At 45.8% G+C, this 20,381-nt stretch overlaps 1 protein-coding gene across 4 annotated transcripts in view; it reads left to right on the forward strand.

Annotated features, from left to right (window-relative positions):
- The first annotated feature begins 4,302 nt into the window (after positions 1-4,302).
- Positions 4,303-20,381, forward strand: part of LOC113984913 (potassium voltage-gated channel subfamily A member 5-like) — a 29,176-nt gene continuing 13,097 nt past the window's right edge. Inside the window, exons 1-2 of one of the 4 annotated variants that reach the window (XM_027715336.2) lie at positions 4,303-7,774; positions 8,127-8,397. In XM_027715336.2, coding sequence (XP_027571137.1) covers positions 4,370-6,280 — 1,911 coding nt within the window. In that variant the 5' untranslated portion in view covers positions 4,303-4,369 and the 3' untranslated portion in view covers positions 6,281-7,774; positions 8,127-8,397. Of the gene's footprint in view, positions 8,398-20,381 lie in introns of all 4 variants that reach the window. The other 3 variants (XM_039380166.1, XM_039380165.1, XM_027715334.2) reach the window with 3 other exon arrangements.

Here is a 20,381-nt window from a genome sequence, read left to right on the forward strand (position 1 = left end):
TCAATGCTTACTTTCTTTCTGAAGATAAATGAGAGGGATTCTCATTTTAATCAAAACAAAATACAGAAAAGAAAATCAATTATTATTTAATGTTTTTTCCATCCTCGTGTGATGGAAAGTTTCCAGAGGAACCTGGGCTTAAAATTGCAAAGCAAAGGCAGGAACGTGGTTGGGTTTTAACTATTGGATTTTTATATATTATCAGAAAATATAGTGGTGTGTGTTTTTTTTTTTAAAAAGGCGAATGAATTACTCTAAACAATTAATCAAACAAAAGCAGAATACAGCAGATTGCTTCGTACAAAAAATAAAAATCTGTGGGTATAGATGTAAAACACCTACTAGCCAACAACCCTATATATAGAACAGTGTGAATTTGCTGAATTCATTAATGAATAACTTCATGGATTAGGGCTTGATAGATGGAGTGCTCACATCCAGATGTTTACTGTGATTTTTTCAATGGCCTTGTACTTAATCCTCCTGAACAGGAAATACGAGTCTTTTCCCTGGGGTCTCTCCTGGGGACTGTGGCAGTCTCTCTCTCTGGCCTGAATCATCTCAACACAGGATCAGGCTGCAAGGAATTAACCAAGTGGCGGGGGCACGGATTTGCCTTTAACCCCTTCGGTGTCTTCTCGGCTTCACATGATTTCCTCACCATCTGCCACAATGGCACTGTTATTTAGTCAACACATGGAGAAGAAAAAAAAAGGAGTCACCCCATGAGGCACATTAGTGGGGTCCCTGTCTCCTGTGGGGAGACACACGCTGCCCCACTGCCACAGAGAAGCAAGGGGGCTGTGGGCAGATTAAGCCTTGAGGCTGGTGTGCATCTCTCCACATCTCAGCATTTTGTATTTATTTTTGTGATGCTGCTACTCGTTGTCAGTCATAGGGACGGCCCAAGAGGGAGTATCTGTGAAAAGACTGGTTGACCCTAAGGTGTCCTTAGTCAGGTGCACCAGAGGGTGTGTAGTGTGTGTGTAGGCGTGTTTGGGTGTGGGTAGGTAGAATCACAGGATCACAGAATGGCCTGGATTGGAAGGGGACCTTAAAGACCATCTCGTTCCAACCCCCTGCCATGGGCAGGGACACCTTCCACTATCCCAGGTTGCTCAGAGCCCCATCCAACCTGGCCTTCGACACTCCCAGGGATGGGGCAGCCACAGCTTCTCTGGGCAACCTGTGCCATAGGCACATATTTTTCACATCCCTGACATGATGGCTCTGCTGGGCGTAAGGATGTGATCCTTGTTTTCTCCCCATGGAAGTGTTGGTAAGGTAGTGTTGTGGGTACAGCCTGCCTTTAGGTGAAAAAGAATCTCTGGCTTGGGCAGCATTTCTTCTGCAAAACTTGTATGAACCTTTCCTAGGTGTTAGTTGGCAAAGTGGGGAATCTTAAAAGAATTGGATTTAGGCCACCCCTTGATACTGCCTAGCCAGGTGAGTCCCACTTTTCCAGCCTCAGGAGAAAACCTGCAAATGAGGCTGTGGGATAAGTCACTAATGCCATCGTGTGGAAAAGATGGGGGGGGGAAAGCAACATCCCAGTCACAGGACAGGACAATAGGTGTTATAACTGGATTAGGAGATCTGAGTGGCAGTGGGAGGTGGAGAGAATGCTAAATTTTGATGTGGGTGTGTGGAGGGTTAGGGACTGATTTCATGTGTGCAGGTGCTCAGGGTAGAAGTACTTTTGGCTAAATCACAAGTATGGAGACAAATAAAGTCTTTATCAGGGAGTGCCTAATTAAAACATTAACAGCACATCTCAGCACTTGATATGTTTCCCTATTCTGCATGTCATCTTTTCTCTCCAGTACCTTGGCTTTCTGCTGGTAGGACTGCTCTTCAAGAAAGAGTTTGGGGTGTTTATACCAAACTCAAAAAATGAAGTCTATTAAACAAAAATTGCCCTTTAAAACTCCCTGCTTGGAGCAGATGTTTCTTCCCCTTTAACATCATCATCCCCCTTTTTCTTCACCCTTTTCTCCCTTCCTTTGTACCCACATCTGCAGATACCATACTAAATTCTCAGAACTGGTAAAGCTGCAAAATAGCCACAAGTTACTCAAACATTATACAAGAAGCTGTATTTTCCTGAGATATCAATTAATAACATACGTTTTCTTCATAGGGTTTTCTGTGAGGCTTTCATCCTGATGAATTTGGGCAAGTCTTTCTCTGCACTTTAGCATAATCCCATCTGCCTGCAAATTCAGGATGTGAACACCACAATGCAGTATTTAGAAAGGCTAGACACCTGGTTTGAAGGGAGAATTTAAATTCAGTGTAATCTCTCCCAGGCATTCCCTACAATTGATGAAGGAATGACAGAATGGATACAACCATTTGAGAGGCAGCAAGTTTACTAGCCCTCTGTGCACTTTATTGTGCTCTCTGTGGTGTCCATCATCACAAATGTCCGGGGATGTTTCCTCTTGAAATATTATTATTCCTGAGGCAATGTTTGGAGGGAGAACGCCTTGCATTAAAGCAGCTGACAGAGCTGGAAAACCAGATTAATTTTCCAGTGTGGAAGCCCTTCTCTGGTTATAATCCCTGACATGCCTTGGCAACAGATCAGCTACTACTTGTTGGAGTGCACAGGTGTGTTTATGGTGTGTCTGTATTTATTGTGGACTTTGCTAGTCCCAAGGGCTGTTATACTACATTTTGCAAATTTGACACATTATTCCATTAAATAGCTTTAAATCAGAGGGCTGTTCTTTTCAAAGAGGCTGCTCTAGAAACTTATCTATAATTTTGCTTCTAGGAATTACTTGTGTGAGTAAAGAGGTCCTTTACTTCACTGGCACGGTGGCAAAACAGGTCAGTGATTCTGTACTCAGTTCTCAGAGGTAAATTACAGAACATGGGCAAATCACCACTTACAGAAACTATTTAATGCAATTATGGTTTTCTATTTGGGCACTGCCTTTAGTATCTTTGGGCATATTTAATACACAGAGGTAATGTTTTAAATTAAGGGAAAACCACTACGCATGGTGAATCTATGTAAACTGCTTGATGGAGCTATGAATATTACCATAAGGATTCAGGAAAAATGTCTCTGCAGTGATGCCAACTGGAAAGCAAAACGGTTTTTCACTTAATTTCGTATTTACACTCGATTTTGTTAGAAACCCAGAAACGCCACAAGAGTGGAGTGGTGTATATGCAGATAGGTTCTCATCGTACAGTATTTATATACATATTTAGTATATTCACCGGTAGACCTTGAATAGAATGAATGATTTCATGGTTTGAATACAGAAAGTGAGATCTTAGCATGGACTGTATTACTGAACTGTAACTGAAGTCATTGTGCAAAGCTGCTTCGATTCCTTTTCTCTAATAAAATGTGCATCTACTGAAATGTTTCAGACTTGGATATGGGTTTAAGAATGCATCAGAGGGAAAGAATAGCCCCGTTTGCAAACGCTCACATAAAGGTAGAAATGTTGTCTGCTGGCGTGGGAAGCACCTTTTGGAGCTGCACTAATTCCATGAGAAACCGGGGGGAGGAGGAGAGGGGGAGAGCAACCGCAAATCTAAATAAAAATACCCAATCCCTTCTTTTGTTCTCATTCCACTGGGAAAAGCGCGGGGGCAGATACACGCCAAGAGGCGCCAGGAATCCCCAGGGCTGTCGGTTCTGATTTTCATTAGAGGTGAGTGGGGGTTTGCAGCTGCGCGCAATCCCTTTAGCGAGCAAATCCACGCGTGGGGGCCGCTCCGTAATCCCCGGGCGCGGCGGGGGCGAGGGCTGGGGGAGCGTGCGGGAGCCCCGGGGGGCGGAGGGTGAGCTCAGCCCCCCCTCCCCGGGCACAGGTACCCGCGGCGCCCGCCTTCCCGCATCCCCGGAGCGCTCCCCGCGCCGCGAAACCTGTGGGCATCCCCAGGGCACGTGTGGGAATCCCACGGCTGGGACTCGCTCCCAGAGCTCATCCGCGACTCGACGCGGATCCCTTTTGGCGGGGCGGGGCGGGGCGCGGTGGGATAGGATGCGCGGCATCCCGATTGTCCCCGGGGGATGCTGGCGCTGCCTGCACGGGGGCGCGGAGCAGGAGGGATCCTCTTTGACGTCAAGCGCCCATAATATAATGATCGCTCGTTCATATCCGGGTCCCCGGGCGGCTCCCCCGGGCCGCGCTCGGCCGCGCTCGGCCGCGCAGTGAGGGGAGGCGGGTCGGGCAGGGCAGGGCAGGGCAAGGCAGGGCAGGGCAGGGCAGGGCAGGGCAGGGCAGGGCGGCCGCCCGGAGGTGCCCGGCGGCGGCGGCAGCGGGGCCGGCGAGCGCAGCATGCCCGCCGCCTCAGACGCGCCTGCCTCCCGCCGCCGCTGCTGCTGCTGCCGCTGCTGCCCATGGAGATCGCGCTGGTGACTCTGGAGAACGGCGGCACCACGGCCATCGCGGGTGGCGAGGACGCCGCGGCCGCCGGCGGCCGGGCACGCTGGCGGGGCAACTTGCTACACATCGCGGGCTCGCCGCAGCTGAGCGACGGCAAGGAGGGAGCCCCGCCGCCCGCGCCGCCGCCGATGCCACCGCCGCCAGGGGACGAGGAGCCCGAGCGGCCCCCGCGGAGGGACGAGGAGCCGGAGCGGCCCCCGCCGGGTCTCCGCGGGAGCGGCCCCGAGGAGCGGCCGGCGGAGGGACGCGCCCCCCCCGCGCCGCCCCGGCCGCCGCCCCGCGCCCCGCGCCCCGGCACGGACTTGGGACCCCCGGAGGAAGGGGGACACCGCCGGGGCATGGCCATGGCAGCGGCGGGAGACGAGGAGGAGGAGGCGGCGGCGGCGGCGGTGAACCCGGGCGCCATGCACCACCAGCGGGTGCTGATCAACATCTCCGGGCTGCGCTTCGAGACCCAGCTGGGCACTCTCAATCAGTTCCCCGACACGCTGCTGGGGGACCCGGACAAGCGCATCCGCTACTTCGACCCGCTCCGCAACGAGTACTTCTTCGACCGCAACCGGCCCAGCTTTGACGGCATCCTATACTTCTACCAGTCCGGGGGAAAGCTCCGACGGCCCGTCAATGTCTCCATCGATGTCTTCGCCGACGAGATCCGCTTTTACCAGCTGGGTGAGGAGGCCATGGAGCGCTTCCGGGAGGACGAAGGCTTCATCAAAGAGGAGGAGAAGCCCCTGCCCCGCAATGAGTTCCAGCGCCAGGTCTGGCTCATCTTTGAGTACCCCGAAAGCTCCAGCTCAGCCCGGGCCATCGCCATCGTCTCCGTGCTGGTCATCCTCATCTCCATCATCACCTTCTGCCTGGAGACCCTGCCCGAGTTCAGGGACGAGAGGGAGTTGCCTGTGCCCCTGCCCCCACAAGGTGGAGGTTTGAATGGCACCATCGGGGACTCCCCACCCATGCAGCCCCCCAGCAGCCTGGCTGACCCCTTCTTCATCATCGAGACCACTTGTGTGATCTGGTTCACCTTCGAGCTCCTCGTGCGCTTCTTCGCCTGCCCCAGCAAGCCCGAGTTCTCCCGCAACATCATGAACATCATCGACATCGTGGCCATCATCCCCTACTTCATCACCCTGGGCACCGAGCTGGCCCACGAGCAGCAGCAGCCTGGGGCTGGCAGCAGCAATGGGGGAGGGGGCCAGCAGCAAGCCATGTCCCTGGCCATCCTCAGAGTCATCCGTCTGGTCAGGGTCTTCAGGATCTTCAAGCTCTCCAGGCACTCCAAGGGGCTTCAGATCTTGGGACAGACTTTGAAAGCCAGCATGAGGGAGCTGGGCCTCCTCATCTTCTTCCTCTTCATCGGGGTGATCCTCTTCTCCAGCGCTGTCTACTTTGCTGAGGCCGATGACCCCGAGTCTCATTTCTCCAGCATCCCTGATGCTTTCTGGTGGGCAGTGGTAACCATGACTACTGTGGGCTATGGGGACATGAGACCTGTCACTGTGGGGGGCAAGATTGTGGGCTCCTTGTGTGCCATTGCAGGTGTGCTCACCATCGCCCTCCCTGTCCCTGTCATTGTGTCCAACTTCAACTACTTCTACCACCGAGAGACTGATCACGAAGAGCAATCTATCCTCAAAGACGAGCACAGTAGTGCTCAGGGCAGCACAGCGGGGGCAGATGCAAAGAGAAGACCCAGTACAAACTCTCTGAACAAATCTGTTGTGCACTTGGAAAACAGTGAGGAGTTCAACAATGGCACCAGCTCCATAGAAAAAGCCACTATCAAGGCGAAAAGCAATGTAGATCTCAGAAAATCCCTCTATGCTCTCTGTCTGGACACCAATAGGGAAACAGACCTGTAAGGAGAGGAGAGAGTTAGAGTTCAGAGATGTAGAAAGATTTACAGGTGTCAGAAACTTGCTACTATAATTATTCTTTTAGTACCAATTAGTTTTTTAAGTCAGGCTGTATTTTCTAAACTGATCACCGTCCTGAGCAGTCCTCCAGGAATACATGTTTTTATGTTCTTTTTCCATGACACAAAGGGTCACCTATTTTTAAAGTAGACTAAGAATAAGCTACGCTCCATGATGCAGGAGCTGGTAAATTATGACAGTAAAAAATCTAAGTTGTAGAAACTTACTGTAGCAAATGGTGGTTGGTTTTAAATGGGTAATTTGTAACCAATTCAGTTGCTCCAAGTTTAGTATTAAAAAGCTGGGGGGGATGTGTGTGTGGAGAATGAATGGACTGGGGGGGGAGGGAGGTTGAGGGCTTTTGTACTGTAGTTTCAAATTGAAATAATTCCAATATATTTTATATCTGTGTGAGTGTATTTATGGTTGAGAGGGGATTTCTTATTCCTGTGAAATATGACATCATTAAAGCACTAGGAACATTAGCAGATCAGCACTTTCAGAGTTTTCCACTTGTGATCAATACAGATCCGGTTATCCTGTATGTGAAGTGAATTTGGTGCTTTGAACCCTATAGCAGAAAACTTCTGTTGTCTTGATATGTTAGTTTCTTGTGAGCCTTAAATTATTAAATATTGTAGATATACTTCTTTATAAATAATTTTATTACCTTCCTGTTTCAGAATTTCTAAATAATTCAGTCATGTGCTTACTGTCCCCACCCTGAAAGTATGTGCAGCTTTTTTTTTTTTTTGGTAGTTTTAGAGTTTTATACCTTTGTTATATTTTTGAGACTGAAAGTATCTTTTCTGTCTGCTGTTACTGGTTTCTATCCAAGTGCACAACAGATCAAAAGCATGAGGGAGCGGACAGACATAACAAGAAAGTAGAATATCAGTGCAATATCTGCAAAACTGTTTTTGTTGTATGCTCCAGATTACTTTGGCACGTGTATCAGTCACCTTTATGTATGCACACACCACTTGTGTACACAGTTCACTGGTTTTAGTAATAACAGACTGGGAATGGATGGCACTTGAGGAGTCTAATGTGGCACGCCGTGATACTTCAATAACCATTGCGTGGCTTATATCTCAGACTGGGATGGAGAGCATCATCTTTCATCAGAGCACATCCTCGTTTGCTTTTTATTTCCAAACAAAACCTTCTCAGTGCTGTGGATTTTACAGTTAAGATGACGTTGAAGGACGAGTGACACATTCATTGTCTTCATCAGCGTGGTACAGTTTGCTAGTGAAGACTGACACGAAGTTGCTCCTTTAACTCAAAGAGCTGTGTTACCTTTTTTCTTGCAAAGGACATCTCTGTTTCCCCCTCAAACTCCTGTTTTATTGCTGAAGGATGTTCCATGCCTTTCCCACACACACAGTGGCACAGCAAGACTAGCAGAAAAAGAAGGCTTGGTTGTCAACGCTCCAGGTTTGTTTCTGACAAATTTTCTAATATAACTAAGTAAATCTCAGTCGGGATTATAATTTATGCAAGTACCTCAGATGTATGTACTGCCATAAATTTAAATCAGCTTTGCAGAGCAGCTCTCTGACATTCTCTTTAGCCAGACACAAATGCTTCTTCCCTGCCCTATACTGTAGCCTCTAAAGATAATGCCCAAATGCATCATGTTTTTTTTTCCTTCCTATTCAGTAAAATAAGTGCCAAGCAAGTCGTATTTTTCATGAATACAGAGCTCAGCCCAAACCCCTGGGGTGAGAGGAAGGATGTTGAATCTGATAATAGAGAACAGCATCTTTCACGTTAATTTTAGGTGTAGGTTTCTTGTTTATTTGTTTATTTAGGTGGGAAGTGATGCCATAATACGCTGAGAAGCTGCAACAAGACTGACAGGCAAAGTGTCCCATGCAGCTGCACTCCAGTCTCAGGCAGATCTCCTGTTTGCTTTGATGGGAGTTTTTGCATCAAAGGGAAGTGCAGAATCAGCTCTTTGGGGAGGCTGAATCTAAGATGAAACAAAGAAGTGCTATAATTCCCTGTTGCACATGCTGAGATCTAGATCACTGAAGAACTTAAAGCTTTTTGCTCAGGTGAGTAGTTTGATTTGCTTTCACCGATCAAATCCATCTGACTCACCTGAAGAAGTACCAAGCAATTCAGTGAGTCTTTTAGGATAAAATGTTGGGTTTGTCTTTCTGTAACTACTCCCCCCAGCTTCCTGATCATTTTTGCCATCCAGAGTTTGGTCTTCCAATCGCATGTTGTGTTGAACTGGACTGTCAGCTCCTCCGAGCAGGGACAATGTGTTCATACAGTCCCTTGTTTAACAGTAGAACCCTGCATATGGATATTAGTGATCTGAATTACATCACTGTAGTTATTGCATTTAGTGGAGTAACACTAAGCTGATGTAGGTTAAAAAGAGATCAGGGCTATGGGGGGTGGGATGAGCCGATCTTAAAGCCCACTGGCAATCTAAAGGGAAGACTTTGTCTTCCTCCCTCCTTTTCAGTTTTCCCCTTCCCACTGTGTGCCCTTTTGTTGCTCACGCTGAACTGGTTCTGTCCTTGTGGAAGTGCAAGCGCTGCCTTCTCTTCCAGGAGCTGCTTGAGCTCACTCACCTGACAGAAAATCCAATGCAGCAACAACAAAGTAGATCTTTTTCTGTCAAATTAGTGAGTTGGAAAGCAAGTGAGTGCCAGAGCCAGTGAGAGGAAGGGATGGGAGAGGTCAGAGGTGCAGGGAAGTGGGAAGCAAGGGGGAGTGAAATCCTCACCCTTCTGTGGCAGTGAACTGTGACATTTTCAGGGCTGCTTGTTAAACCCTACTTCATGTTTGCAGAGACACCATAGGACTAAGTCTTGCAAGGTGCTGAGGGCCTTTAACTTCCCATGAGAGCCAAGCTGCTAAATTCATCTTCAGATTCTAGCATATAGAATCCTAGAATGGCTTGGGTTGGAAGGGACATTAAAGATCATCTTGTTCCAACCCCCTAGTCAACCTTGTCCCCAAGACAGGGACAGCTTCCACTAGACCAGGTTGCTCAGAGCCCCATCCAACCTGGCCTTGAACACTTCCAGGGATCCACAGTTTCTCTGGGCAACCTCTTCCACTGCCTCACCACCCTCACAGGGAAGAATATTTTTCTTATCTCTAATATGTGCCCTGCCACAACTGAGAGTAGAGTTTGTCCCAACAAAAACCAAGCCTAGTGAAAGCTTGACTGCTGCAAAGAGTTCTGTACAAACTTGTCAAATCATTCCTCAACCTTCAGTTTGAATATACTGTGTTTTGCCATAATAATGCAACAGAACTTTCCAATAAAAAGAAAACCAATTATTCTCAAACTATGGCTGAAAATATTTTTTTTGCTTGTGTTTCTAAAGAGTTATCAAGCACAGTTCAGGCAAACTAGGCTTTGACACCTTCTTTACAAATAATGCATAATTTCTATTGGCTTTTAAGGCAGTAGAGAATTTGCTTTCTAGTGAGAGAGACTGCTGCCAAACACTGAGTGATATGACCAGAAACATGCAGCAAGGCATTGAGCGTGGGCTCAGCTTTAAGCACATGCTTAAAGTAACATAGTGCTCAGCAGGTGTTTTTGATGGCCTGATCTTTGAGACTGTGAGTTTTGAGATCAGGAGTTGGACTTTAATGATCCTTTGTGGGTCCCTTCCAACCCTGGGTATTCTGTGGTTATTTGAAGATGAACTACATACTGTGCTGAAACCTTGGCCTTCTCCTTGGACTTCGGGGCAAATATGTAAGTTTGTGGTACAGTTTGTGAGTTGGAAAAGAAGTGGTTCTGTAGGACACTGTGTTGGGAACACCAGATTGTTACTACAAAGAGGGCCTGTTTCTGCAGCCACTAACTCATCAGAGCAGTCCTCTTGACAAGATCCACTGATCCTGTCAGGATCCTGTCAGGATCAGTTGCAAACCAAGCACCAGGATTATCTGCATGAAGAACTGCAGCTTTGGCCTGGGTGAGGGTGTAATTCCACTTTCCAGCAGCAAGAACCTGCTTTTGCTGTAATAGATTTCAGGATCAAGAAGCCTCACTGGGCTCAGCAGGCAGCTGGTGTCTGTGCTTGGGATACAGAGAAGTGCAGAAGACACTAAATGATGCAAACTTCTGCCAGAAAAGAGTATGTGAGTAAGAGAGAACTGGGAAAATATGAAATGGGAAGAGAGTTTTGGCCGCATGTGCCAATTCTAAGCCCATTACAAGAAGGAAATCTGTCCTGACTGTTACCGATTTTATCTTAGCTGGCCTGGAATGAATAGCAAGCTGAATAAAACCTCTTTGCCATATCAAAAGCACCAAGATGAACTTAATGAATAGCAAATAATTGGAAACAGATAAAAAGAAACCCCAAACAAACCCAACTGAACAACAAACCCACACTTTTTTGTAAAGTCTTTTGACTAGGAGCTACAACATGGAAGATTTCTCACCCCACACATGCTTACATGCCATAGTTATTAATGGCTTGTCATTTTGTGTGGGACAGTAGGTACTAAAATGGATTCTTCCATGTTGGGGATACTGAGGTGAATGTTCATTTGGGTCACCAGTAATGTAAGTTTAGTTTGCTTAACCTGGCCCCAAGGGGAGTCTGCATTTCCCTTCCATTTTTCCATCATTCTAAAAAAATGATAAAGCAGTAACTAGCAGTTATATAATACCATTCACCTCTGAGTGCTTTATGAACAATAGGACAATGATCTGTATACAAACAGGGTGAAGGAAAGGCTGTGGAAGGGAAGACAGAGCATTTCAAAGGGGGAGAGAGGTACAAATAGGAATGGGCTTGGCTGGACTGGGACATATAAAATGTAGATCTCAGGGAAGAGAGAGATTCACCCTGTGGTCTCTTGCTTGGCTCTTAGTGGCTCTGCAGGCAAAGGCTATGTGCCAGCAGCTGTGCACTGTGACCCGTCTGGTGGGGTCACTGAACATAGAGGGGACCTAATGCTGCTCTGAACGGCACGAACAAATCCCTCTTTTGTGTGCTTTTTTCATTTGGACCCCGTAAGGAGAACATGGCACTTCTGCTGGCTGTTCCCTGGACTCTCATGATGCAAACACCCCTGTTCTGGTGGAGGTGGTGGCGATGGGGTTCTTGATCCACACTGCTCTGGAGCAGCTTGTCTTCTCCATGTGCTGACATTCTCTTCTCATTAGGTAACAAAGCAAATATCAGTGCACTTCCAGTCTCGTGGAAGCTACATGTGCACACAAAAAGGCTTACTCTTCTGAAATATATCACAGAATCATTTAAATTGGAAAAGCACTCCAAGATCATCCAATCTAACCTGTGCCCATCCCCACCTTGTCCTCCAACCCAGAGCACTGAGTGCCATGTCCAGTCATTCCTTGGACACCTCCAGGGGTGGGGACTCCACCACCTCCCTGGGCAGCCCCTTCCAATGCTTAACCATCCTTTCTGTGAAGAAATTCTTCTTCCTGACGTGGTATCAGTGCAGCTCGTGCTGAGGTCAAATGGGGAGAGCGTTTATGGGCACGTGATGGTGCCACTGGGCCGTGGTGAGGGACAAGCTCCCTTCCTGACATCTGTTCCAGTCAGTTAGCAAGATGTCATGACAAGTCATGAGATTTGACAAGAGCCTCCAGGCTGACTGCTGCCAGACTTAGGGAATAATGAAAGGAGGGCTTTAAGCACCTAATCAAGACTTTGGCCTTGCTACTGGGTCGGTGGTGGGATCGGTGTGTTGTCAAGCAGTCAGTGTGTTGGAGACACCTCAAAATAACAAGGTTGATCCTGTTCAGGACAGAGGGGCAGCAAGGAAACTGTGAGACAGAGTTTTAAGAGCATCTGCCTGCCTTTGGTGCAGCTTTAGCCTGTCATTGTGTGACCTCCAGCCTCATTCCGTAGGCTAATATAGCTACAAATGTCTAAACAATTAAATAGAAAAGGTCTTTATAATAATAGAGTCTGTGAACAACCAAAGTTGTTGTTCCAAAATCATTCTGACAAGGCTTATGCCTTCAGCACCACTAAATATTTTTTTAAGAATGTGTCCTTTAGTGTATTTGTAGCTTTTGTAGTGTTTGCTTTGTGGTTGGTTGGTTTTGGGGTTTTTCTTTTCACTTTCTTGTTGTATGCATTAACTGCTCCCCAGGCCTCCCTATCTGCTTGTTAAAGTTCTGTTGCTCATGCCTAAATTTGGGACCTCAGGGTGCTGATACTCTTCATGCTCTCTGACATCACTGTGTCAGTTTATAGGAGGAATAAACACAGAAATTCTCCAGTAGCTACCTGTGGGTCCATTGGCCAGAACATACCCCATTTTTGTATGATGAAACATTGTGAAAGATGTGGGCCTTGTGTCATTAAAGTCATATGAAATAAAAAGCTTTATGTTAATTGGAATAGGAAAATAGTAAAGCTCATAATGACCCGAGTAAAAAATTAATTGGAATTAGAAACTGCAAAGAGAAATATCAACTTGTCTTAAGACAAAGAACAGCATTCAGACACAATTAGTTTATATATTGCAATGCTTTCTTACTTGTGTAATGTAGTAATGTAGTGCCCTTATTTGGACTGCAGCATCATTTGTTTTCAGTGAATTTCTCCTTAGTTTGACTTGGTGTGACATGAAAATGAGGTTACCCTTTCCAATGGAACAATGTTGCTTTGAATTTTTAGGAAATTCACCTGATCTCCAGAAATGACCTGATCTAATAGTAAAATTAATAACCTTCCTAGCTGGCAACAAAATGTTTTCATTAGAGTGGGGGCTTCCCAGAACACATAATCTATATGATTATTGCAGAATTAATAATTTTCCAGATAGTATGTAGAATTTACCAACAGTAATCTGCAAAATTCTCTCCTGTATTAGTAATTCACTTTCATCAGGGGAATGTTTCCAAATAAATCAGCACAGGTTTTAATACTTGATTGACAGGCTGGAGACCGAAAAGGAAGATATACCTTATTTCTGTGTTTCAACTATGGTGTGCCATGGAGACTGGAATTTACAATCTTGTGGTAAAATTCCTTCCTTTATGTGGTTGCACTCCAATGGTGAAGTCCCAGCACCTTTTCCCCAAAAAAATCTCGCAGTTATATACCAGGATTTTCCTTGTTCCCTTCAGAATTAGTAGGGATTAGTTATATGCTACTATACTTCATTTGCTCAGGCAAGTTCAACACATGGAAAACCTCTTCTTCTTCTTCCAGTTCCTCTCCTTCCTGCCTGTTTGTAAGTAGACTGGGGAGGTGAAAAATTATTTGAATTATGTAAGCAGTGTAGCCTTATAATTTTTTTCTGTCTTGTTTAAAATTGATTTGAAAATCCGCAGGAGTGTAATTGAGGGAAGGCTTTACCACGAATGTGCAGAGCAAATTATTATGGGTTTTTTATTTCAGAAAACACTATAATTTTCAAGGCAGTGCTGCATAAGAGGTTTATTTAAAGGAAGGTTAATGTGAAAATACATGTTGTTTTATTATGCAAGAGAATGATGCAAAGAAACAGTCTGCAAGGTGACAAAGATCATTCTGGGAAGGAATACCCTCTAGCTAAAGCTTAGCCACTGTGCTTTGAAGGAGACAATCTTCCTGAAGCCAAATAAGAAGCAAAGGCAAGAGCAGGAGTCTATAGCTGAGATATCAGGGCATTTGCCTAAGTGAGGAATGGTGGCTCACAGAGTTGTTTCTGGATTTCAGCCACTGGGCACAATACCTGCACAATATCTCTCAGGATCGTGTGTCAAAAGCTTGCTCAGTGCTTTGAAAAGAAGGATACAGGTACCCATCTTTAGGATTGTGTGCTAAAGTGTGGATCCAAAGCAGACACTGGCATCTTCCTGCAGACTTGGGGGAGTAAGTCTCAGCAAATGACAAAATTTCTGTCAGATTCCCATTGCCCACTTGATCTCCATGCGAGTGATGCTGACAACTGATACTGACAACAGAGCAGAGGCTGAGAAGTTTAGGGCTTTGGAGCATGAGACAGAAATCTCTCTGGGAGGCTTGGAAACAGTGTGTATTTCAAAATGGAATTTGCACTGCCTCTTGCTAGTGGAAAAATGGGGTAGGTTCTGTTCTTAATAAGGAAGCTGGATATTCCACTAAGGAGGAGATACGAATTCTCATAGACATCCTGACTGCATCTATATTAGAAAATGAAATGTGCCCAGGACCATTCCCTGGCACTGAGGCCAGCTGGCAGCAGCAGCCTGTGTTCATGCTGTTGGAGGCTCCCTCTGAAACAAGGTGTTCGGCACACAGCCTAGTGGGCTCTGTTCCTGGCCTCTGCTGAATTCCCACATTGTGCCTAGGAAGTATTTTGGGAGACAGTTCTTGGGTACAGACTTACCACCCTGACCAGGAGCCTTTAACAGGGTAGTTGACTGTGATTAATTGCTTGGGAACATTCCCTCAAACTGTTTAGGTGGCAAGTGCAAATGTAGCCCTGCTTGGATGCAGCATCTTGACCTCAGGCAATTTCTTGGGAGTATCTCGAAAGCTCTACAGGTTCACCCTGTTGATACCTTCTTACCTTAAACAATAACCAGTCTCTATTCACTGAGCACAGTTATTTCTGCCAAAATCTGTTCTCATCTAACTCTACTTCCACCTGTGCTCATCTATATTCATCTCTACCAAAAGTCACCACACAACCCCCCAACTTTTCTAACTGCACACAGAGGAGCACAAGTGAGAGGGGTATACTGTTGCTGTGGTTTTTGACTGATTTTCCTGTTTGCACAGCCCTAGTGCAGGGTGTACCTTGTGTTTCACTCACTGCATCTTCTAATTCTGCTTGGAATCACAATTGAGGCCCTGGTGGCCAAGCACATTCCCTGGTCTTGCTTATCCATCAGGCTGCACCATAAAATAACTGGAAATTAAAAAAAAATATAAAGAAAAAAAAAAACAAACAAAAACCAAACCAAAAAAAAAAAAGAAGGAAGGGTTGGACACACACTGCATGCAGTAAAGTTCATGGTCAGCCTCACCTAAACAATCTCCTGCAGATGTTTGCCTGGCCTCTCAGACATGGACAAGGCCCTTCTGTGCTGGTCCAGAGTGTTTTCAATGTGGACTAAGTTTACTTACCTTTGCGTTTGTGCTAAAAGGATAATTTGGTCCTAAACTAATTACAAGCTGAAAGGGAAACAACAAAAGGAAAAGATAAATATGTACTTTTGAGCATCACTAGATTCCACATGGCTTTGACTTCTCCAAATGCTTTGAGGGAGCCTCAGAAAAATGGGTATGCAAGGACTGGTATGAAAGCATCACTAAGCTTCCCTTACAAAATACTGGGATTTTGAATGTAACACTGGAAGCAAAATATTACAGGCACGTGTAGGTGTGTTTTAGGGCTATAGAAATCATGGACCACCCAGCATGGGCAGGACCACCACTAGAACTCTTCTGTGACTTCAAAGTGATTATGGATCCCAGCAGCTGCTCTGCTGTGGTCCCCAGGGACTGGATCATGAGTTAAATTCAGTCAGACTGAGAAGAAAGAGCACAAGTCTAGAAGTAAACTTCCACTTAAAATCTTTTCTGACACTGTAATCCATGGATCTTGACATCTCTAACTACAATAATTTAAGATGTTAATGCTGTCAACCCCACCAGCAAGTGGGTGAGAAGTAAGTCCCTCTGAAGGAACCACTAAAGACAGGTGAACCTATCAATGGGTTTCCCTTTTTTAGGGTTGGGTTTTTTTTTCCCAGGAGCATCCCATGTGATATTCCACTGAACATAGTCCTTCTCCTGGTGACTCAGTTTTCTCCGTTGTCTCAGTCCTCTGACACAGGTTGTCATTCTTCAGTAGGAGTGGCAGGACAGGACCCCAGAGTACTGAAGGGCTCTTTAGTGATGGCAAATGTTCTGGACAATAGAATTTCAGAGGAATTCCTGATGTGGAGGTGGTTTCCTTCAGCAAATGGGTGGGCAGATGGTTTAGTGTGGGTGTTGTGTAGAAAAGGCCACCAGAATGTGGAGTCTGGAATGCTGAGGTCCCCCCTCTGAAAAGTCTGGGGAAAGTTTTTATGTCAGGGTATCAGTCTTTGAGGTCTGTTTCAACAATGAGTAAGGTTAAAAACTCTGTTTATCATATCTGTGAGTCAATACTTAAAGAGAGGACGCAGAGTTAAAACGCACGTGTAGAAAACATGTAAGATTTGCAAGGAAGTAAAGTGTAATACAAGAGCATTACTCCTTCTTGGAGGGAGGAAAATTCAATCATCATGAAAGTGAGTGGGGGGGGAGGGCTTTCTATTAATTTCCCAGAGGGAGAGAAATTGTAAAGTCATTTTTGCAGCATTCATGGACAGTGAAATACAAATTTTAAATATTTCGGAAGAACATCTTGCTCTCTTTTCACTCTGTAGTTACAGATTAGTCCATTCCAGGAATCCTGTTCAGATAGACTCGAGGCCTGCAGTCACATCCTTTGTTTTCCTTGATTCCTGACAGACCAAATTAAATGGAGATCTCTCCTAACAGCAATAAAATGCTGATGGCATGTGGTGTGAGGACAGTGTGGAAACAATATTGCTTATTGCCTGAACTCAGCTTGCAAAATGGCATCAGGGCATGTCCTGTCTACACAAGTCTCTCAGACAAAGCAGGTGATGCCGGGGAGGTGTGTGAAGGGTCTGAATTTGGAAGAGAAGATAATATGAGACTGATGACTGGAACAAAATGCTCAAGCCAAAATGCTTTCTCCCTGGGGAAGCTCTCCCACAGTCAGACGCAGTGCTGTTTAGCTGTCTGGATTAAACTCCAGGACTGCACATGGCTCTTAAGGTCCTGCCTGGGACTTTTTTTTGTTTGCTGTTGGGTAACAAACCCAAACATACAGGAATAAGAACCTCACATGCTATCCACTTCTCACCCCTTTGAAACCCTTGTCTGACTTTCCAATGGCATTGTCAGGGGTGTAAAATCACTCTGTAAAATTTCCTCCTCTTGTTTGCATAGAGCCCAGAGACAGAACCCAGTGTAACATACTTCGAATTTGTTTTCCTTTTTAGAAGGGGCTTGTGTTTTGGATGTTTTTTTTTTTTTTCCTTGGGCTAATGTACATCTGATGTCAGGCTTCCCAGATGAGAATGGTTAGACTGGTGTTGACATTTTTAGAAATATGTGCGAATGGAAAAATATCCTGGGAGTGCTGCCAGTGGCTGATTTTGTAAAGTTTTAGTCTCTGCTGAATAGGAATCATGAGCCAGGTACCTGCACTGAAAAGAAGCCTTACTCATAGAGTGTCTTACCCAGGTGTGTGTCCTGAATGCATCCTTTTTTTTAAGGAAAGGGCAGGAACGAATTTCAGCAGGCTGTGACTCGTTCCCCTTTCCGACCAGATGACAAACAGCCAATTAGCGTCTTTCCCAAAGGGAAAGATCTTTCCCAGGAGCAGCAACAGGGAAAAGTTCTGGCAAAAGAAGGGTTTTCCAAGGTTTAACTGTGAGAGTAACAAAGTGGTTCAGACAAATCTGCCCGATCTGTGGCTGTTCCTTCCAGTTTGGTGCTGACATGACCGGGACAAAACCAGCGCAGAGCTGAGCTGATGTGCAGTGAATCAAACCTGCAGTTTTCCATTTCCCGGAGGGATGGTGGAGCTTGGAGGATGAGCGCTGCTGATTAATGATGCTATGAATGTCAGTAATTTTTATAGGTTTTGCATAGTGCTCACATTATGTGCCTCATCAGAGCAAATGTCTCGTTAGCAGCTCGTGGGCTCACGGGGGTGGCACAGGGGTTAAAGCAGAGCAGGACTGCTCTGAGGGTGCAATATCAGCTCGCTGAGAACAGATCCACTGTGTCTATATCCAGGTTTGCAGCCAGCTCCCGCTGCTTTGCTGGCTCTGTTGAGTTTGGATCTCAGTAGGAGCCTGGAGCCAGGAGCTGGTGCTTTTCACTGAGGCAAAACAGTTCTCAGTGAGTGGCAGGGCCTTGCAGCTCCGGCGGAGCTCGGTGCTGAGCCGGCTCTGCTGACTGGCAGCCTCCTGCCTCGGTGAGAAGCAGAATCTGCTGAGCTGCCCCATGGTCACTGGGGGCTCTCCTTGTGCTTTGGTGGATGCATCACAAGCTGCCTGATGCATGGCAGGGTGCTTTTCTGCTTTTCAGCATCCTTCTCCCATCCGTCTCTCTGCTTCATAGAGGCTGCAGCTCTCTCTCGTCATCATCATCATCATCTCCCTTCTGTTTGCCTTACACTCAGGTGTTGACAAGGCTGAGGGGATGTGGCTGTGCCCTGTGCTCCATACACCAGCCCATGTGCTGTGGAGTACATATTCTGGCCCTGGCAGCACTCCAAGGGTTGGCTTATGCTGTGGATGACTCCCCCACACAGGGACACTGAGGCTTAGTGGTGCCTCAGTGTGGGATGGCTCTCTCAGTCAAATTTGGCAAAAGGACACTGGCCTTGAAGATGATGATTTCTTTTTACAGCTTTTGGAAAGGTAGCTGACTGCCTGGGGGAAAGAAAGACCAGAATTAAAACTCCTTCTCTTTGACATTAGCTCTCCTAAACTGTTCCTCTATCGAAAAAGGACAGACATGGTGAATACAGACTCTTCTGAAGTGCTGCAAATACTGATAGATGGGATTTATAGAATAACAGCAAGAAGCAGAGTTGTACTTAAAAATAAGGCAAACAGCGGCAGAGTTCCTTCCTTCCTTCCTTCCTCCCTCCCTCCCTTCCTCCCTCCCTTCCTCCCTTCCTCTCTTCCTCTCTTCCTCCCTCCTTCCCTACTTCCCTCCTTTTTAGTACATTTTTCAGACATCTAACTTGTTCTAGTGTGTTGTAACTGGGTAGGTACAGGAGCAGAGGGAGAGAGAACTCTCAGGATTTCAGTGAGTTTGGGGTCAGGTTTGTCGTGGTCCAGCACATACCATCCTGGTGTTTGACAAGTTGAGGGAACAAACCCATGGATTTAAAGCTTGTATCCTTTTCTGCAATGGTGAGCTTGGAGGGACAGGAGTAGACAGTAGAGTTTACAAGAAGGATGGATCTTTACTATTGGACTTTAAATAGGTTGGTTTAAATCTCTGCTTAGGAGACCTGCACAGCAGCAGCTTCTTTACCTCCTGAAGCTGAGTAATAGCTCATTCTATTTGCTTTTCTAAGCATAAAGAACTCTGCAAAGAGTTAGTTGATTCTTACCTACCCACTAACCAACTGTTCATACCTATTATGGCACTACTGGCATTTGTTGTAGGACTCTCTGGCCTGATTTGAGTATGGACAGGAAGAAAAACAAAGCATTGTCACTATGTTGAGCCTTGTTAAGACTGGAACTGAGAAGCACAACTGAGCTCTAAACAGCTTTCCAAGATCACACAATGCTGGGGTGCAGAAGAGTAGGGCCTGTTTCCTGGTGGGGAAACTAATACTTTAATTTTAAGGACCACGTGGTCACACTTTTTACCTACATATTTTATAGACATGAACTAAAATGAAATTCTAAGGTGCACCCAGCCAAGATATCTGTCAATTTACTACTCTCTAGTGGGATAAATGCACTTTTCTGTTATCACTCTAATCACTAGACTTTACCCTTCTGGTCTAGCCAATGCAATCTGGTTTATTTATATTTTTATACTGTGTTCATCACAGATTGTCTGGATGAAACCCTTCCAATGATGTATAAATGCCATATAAAATGTGGCTAATAGCCCTCATATATTGGTTCTCTCTGGGCAGTGAAGCATCTGGGGGGGGTTAAAAAGAAAATATAGGTTCTTATATATTAACACTATGTGATTTCTGAGAAAAAAGTACATCTTGGAGTTTCCTTTGTCCTGCAGACTTTGTCTCCCTCCCAAAGGAAGTGTTATTTCCAGGTCCCTTTTGGTAGGAGGTTTCGTTGAACTTCAGGAAAAAAAGAAAAATCTTGCTTTAAAATTAACTTGGAGCTCTGAGCTGATGTTTTTAGTACCTTGGGCCAAAGTTCTGTTTCTTCAGGGCTCAGTTCTCTGGTTGATATATTTATCAACAACTTGGATGAAGGAGTTGAAAGCACCATTAGCAAGTTTGCTGATGACACCAAACTGAGGGGGAGCTGTTG

The sequence above is a fragment of the Pipra filicauda genome, unplaced genomic scaffold (genome assembly GCF_003945595.2).
Source record: "Pipra filicauda isolate LSUMZ 115617 unplaced genomic scaffold, ASM394559v2 scaffold188_size1440453_pilon, whole genome shotgun sequence".
NCBI classification, from domain to species: Eukaryota; Metazoa; Chordata; class Aves; order Passeriformes; family Pipridae; genus Pipra; species Pipra filicauda.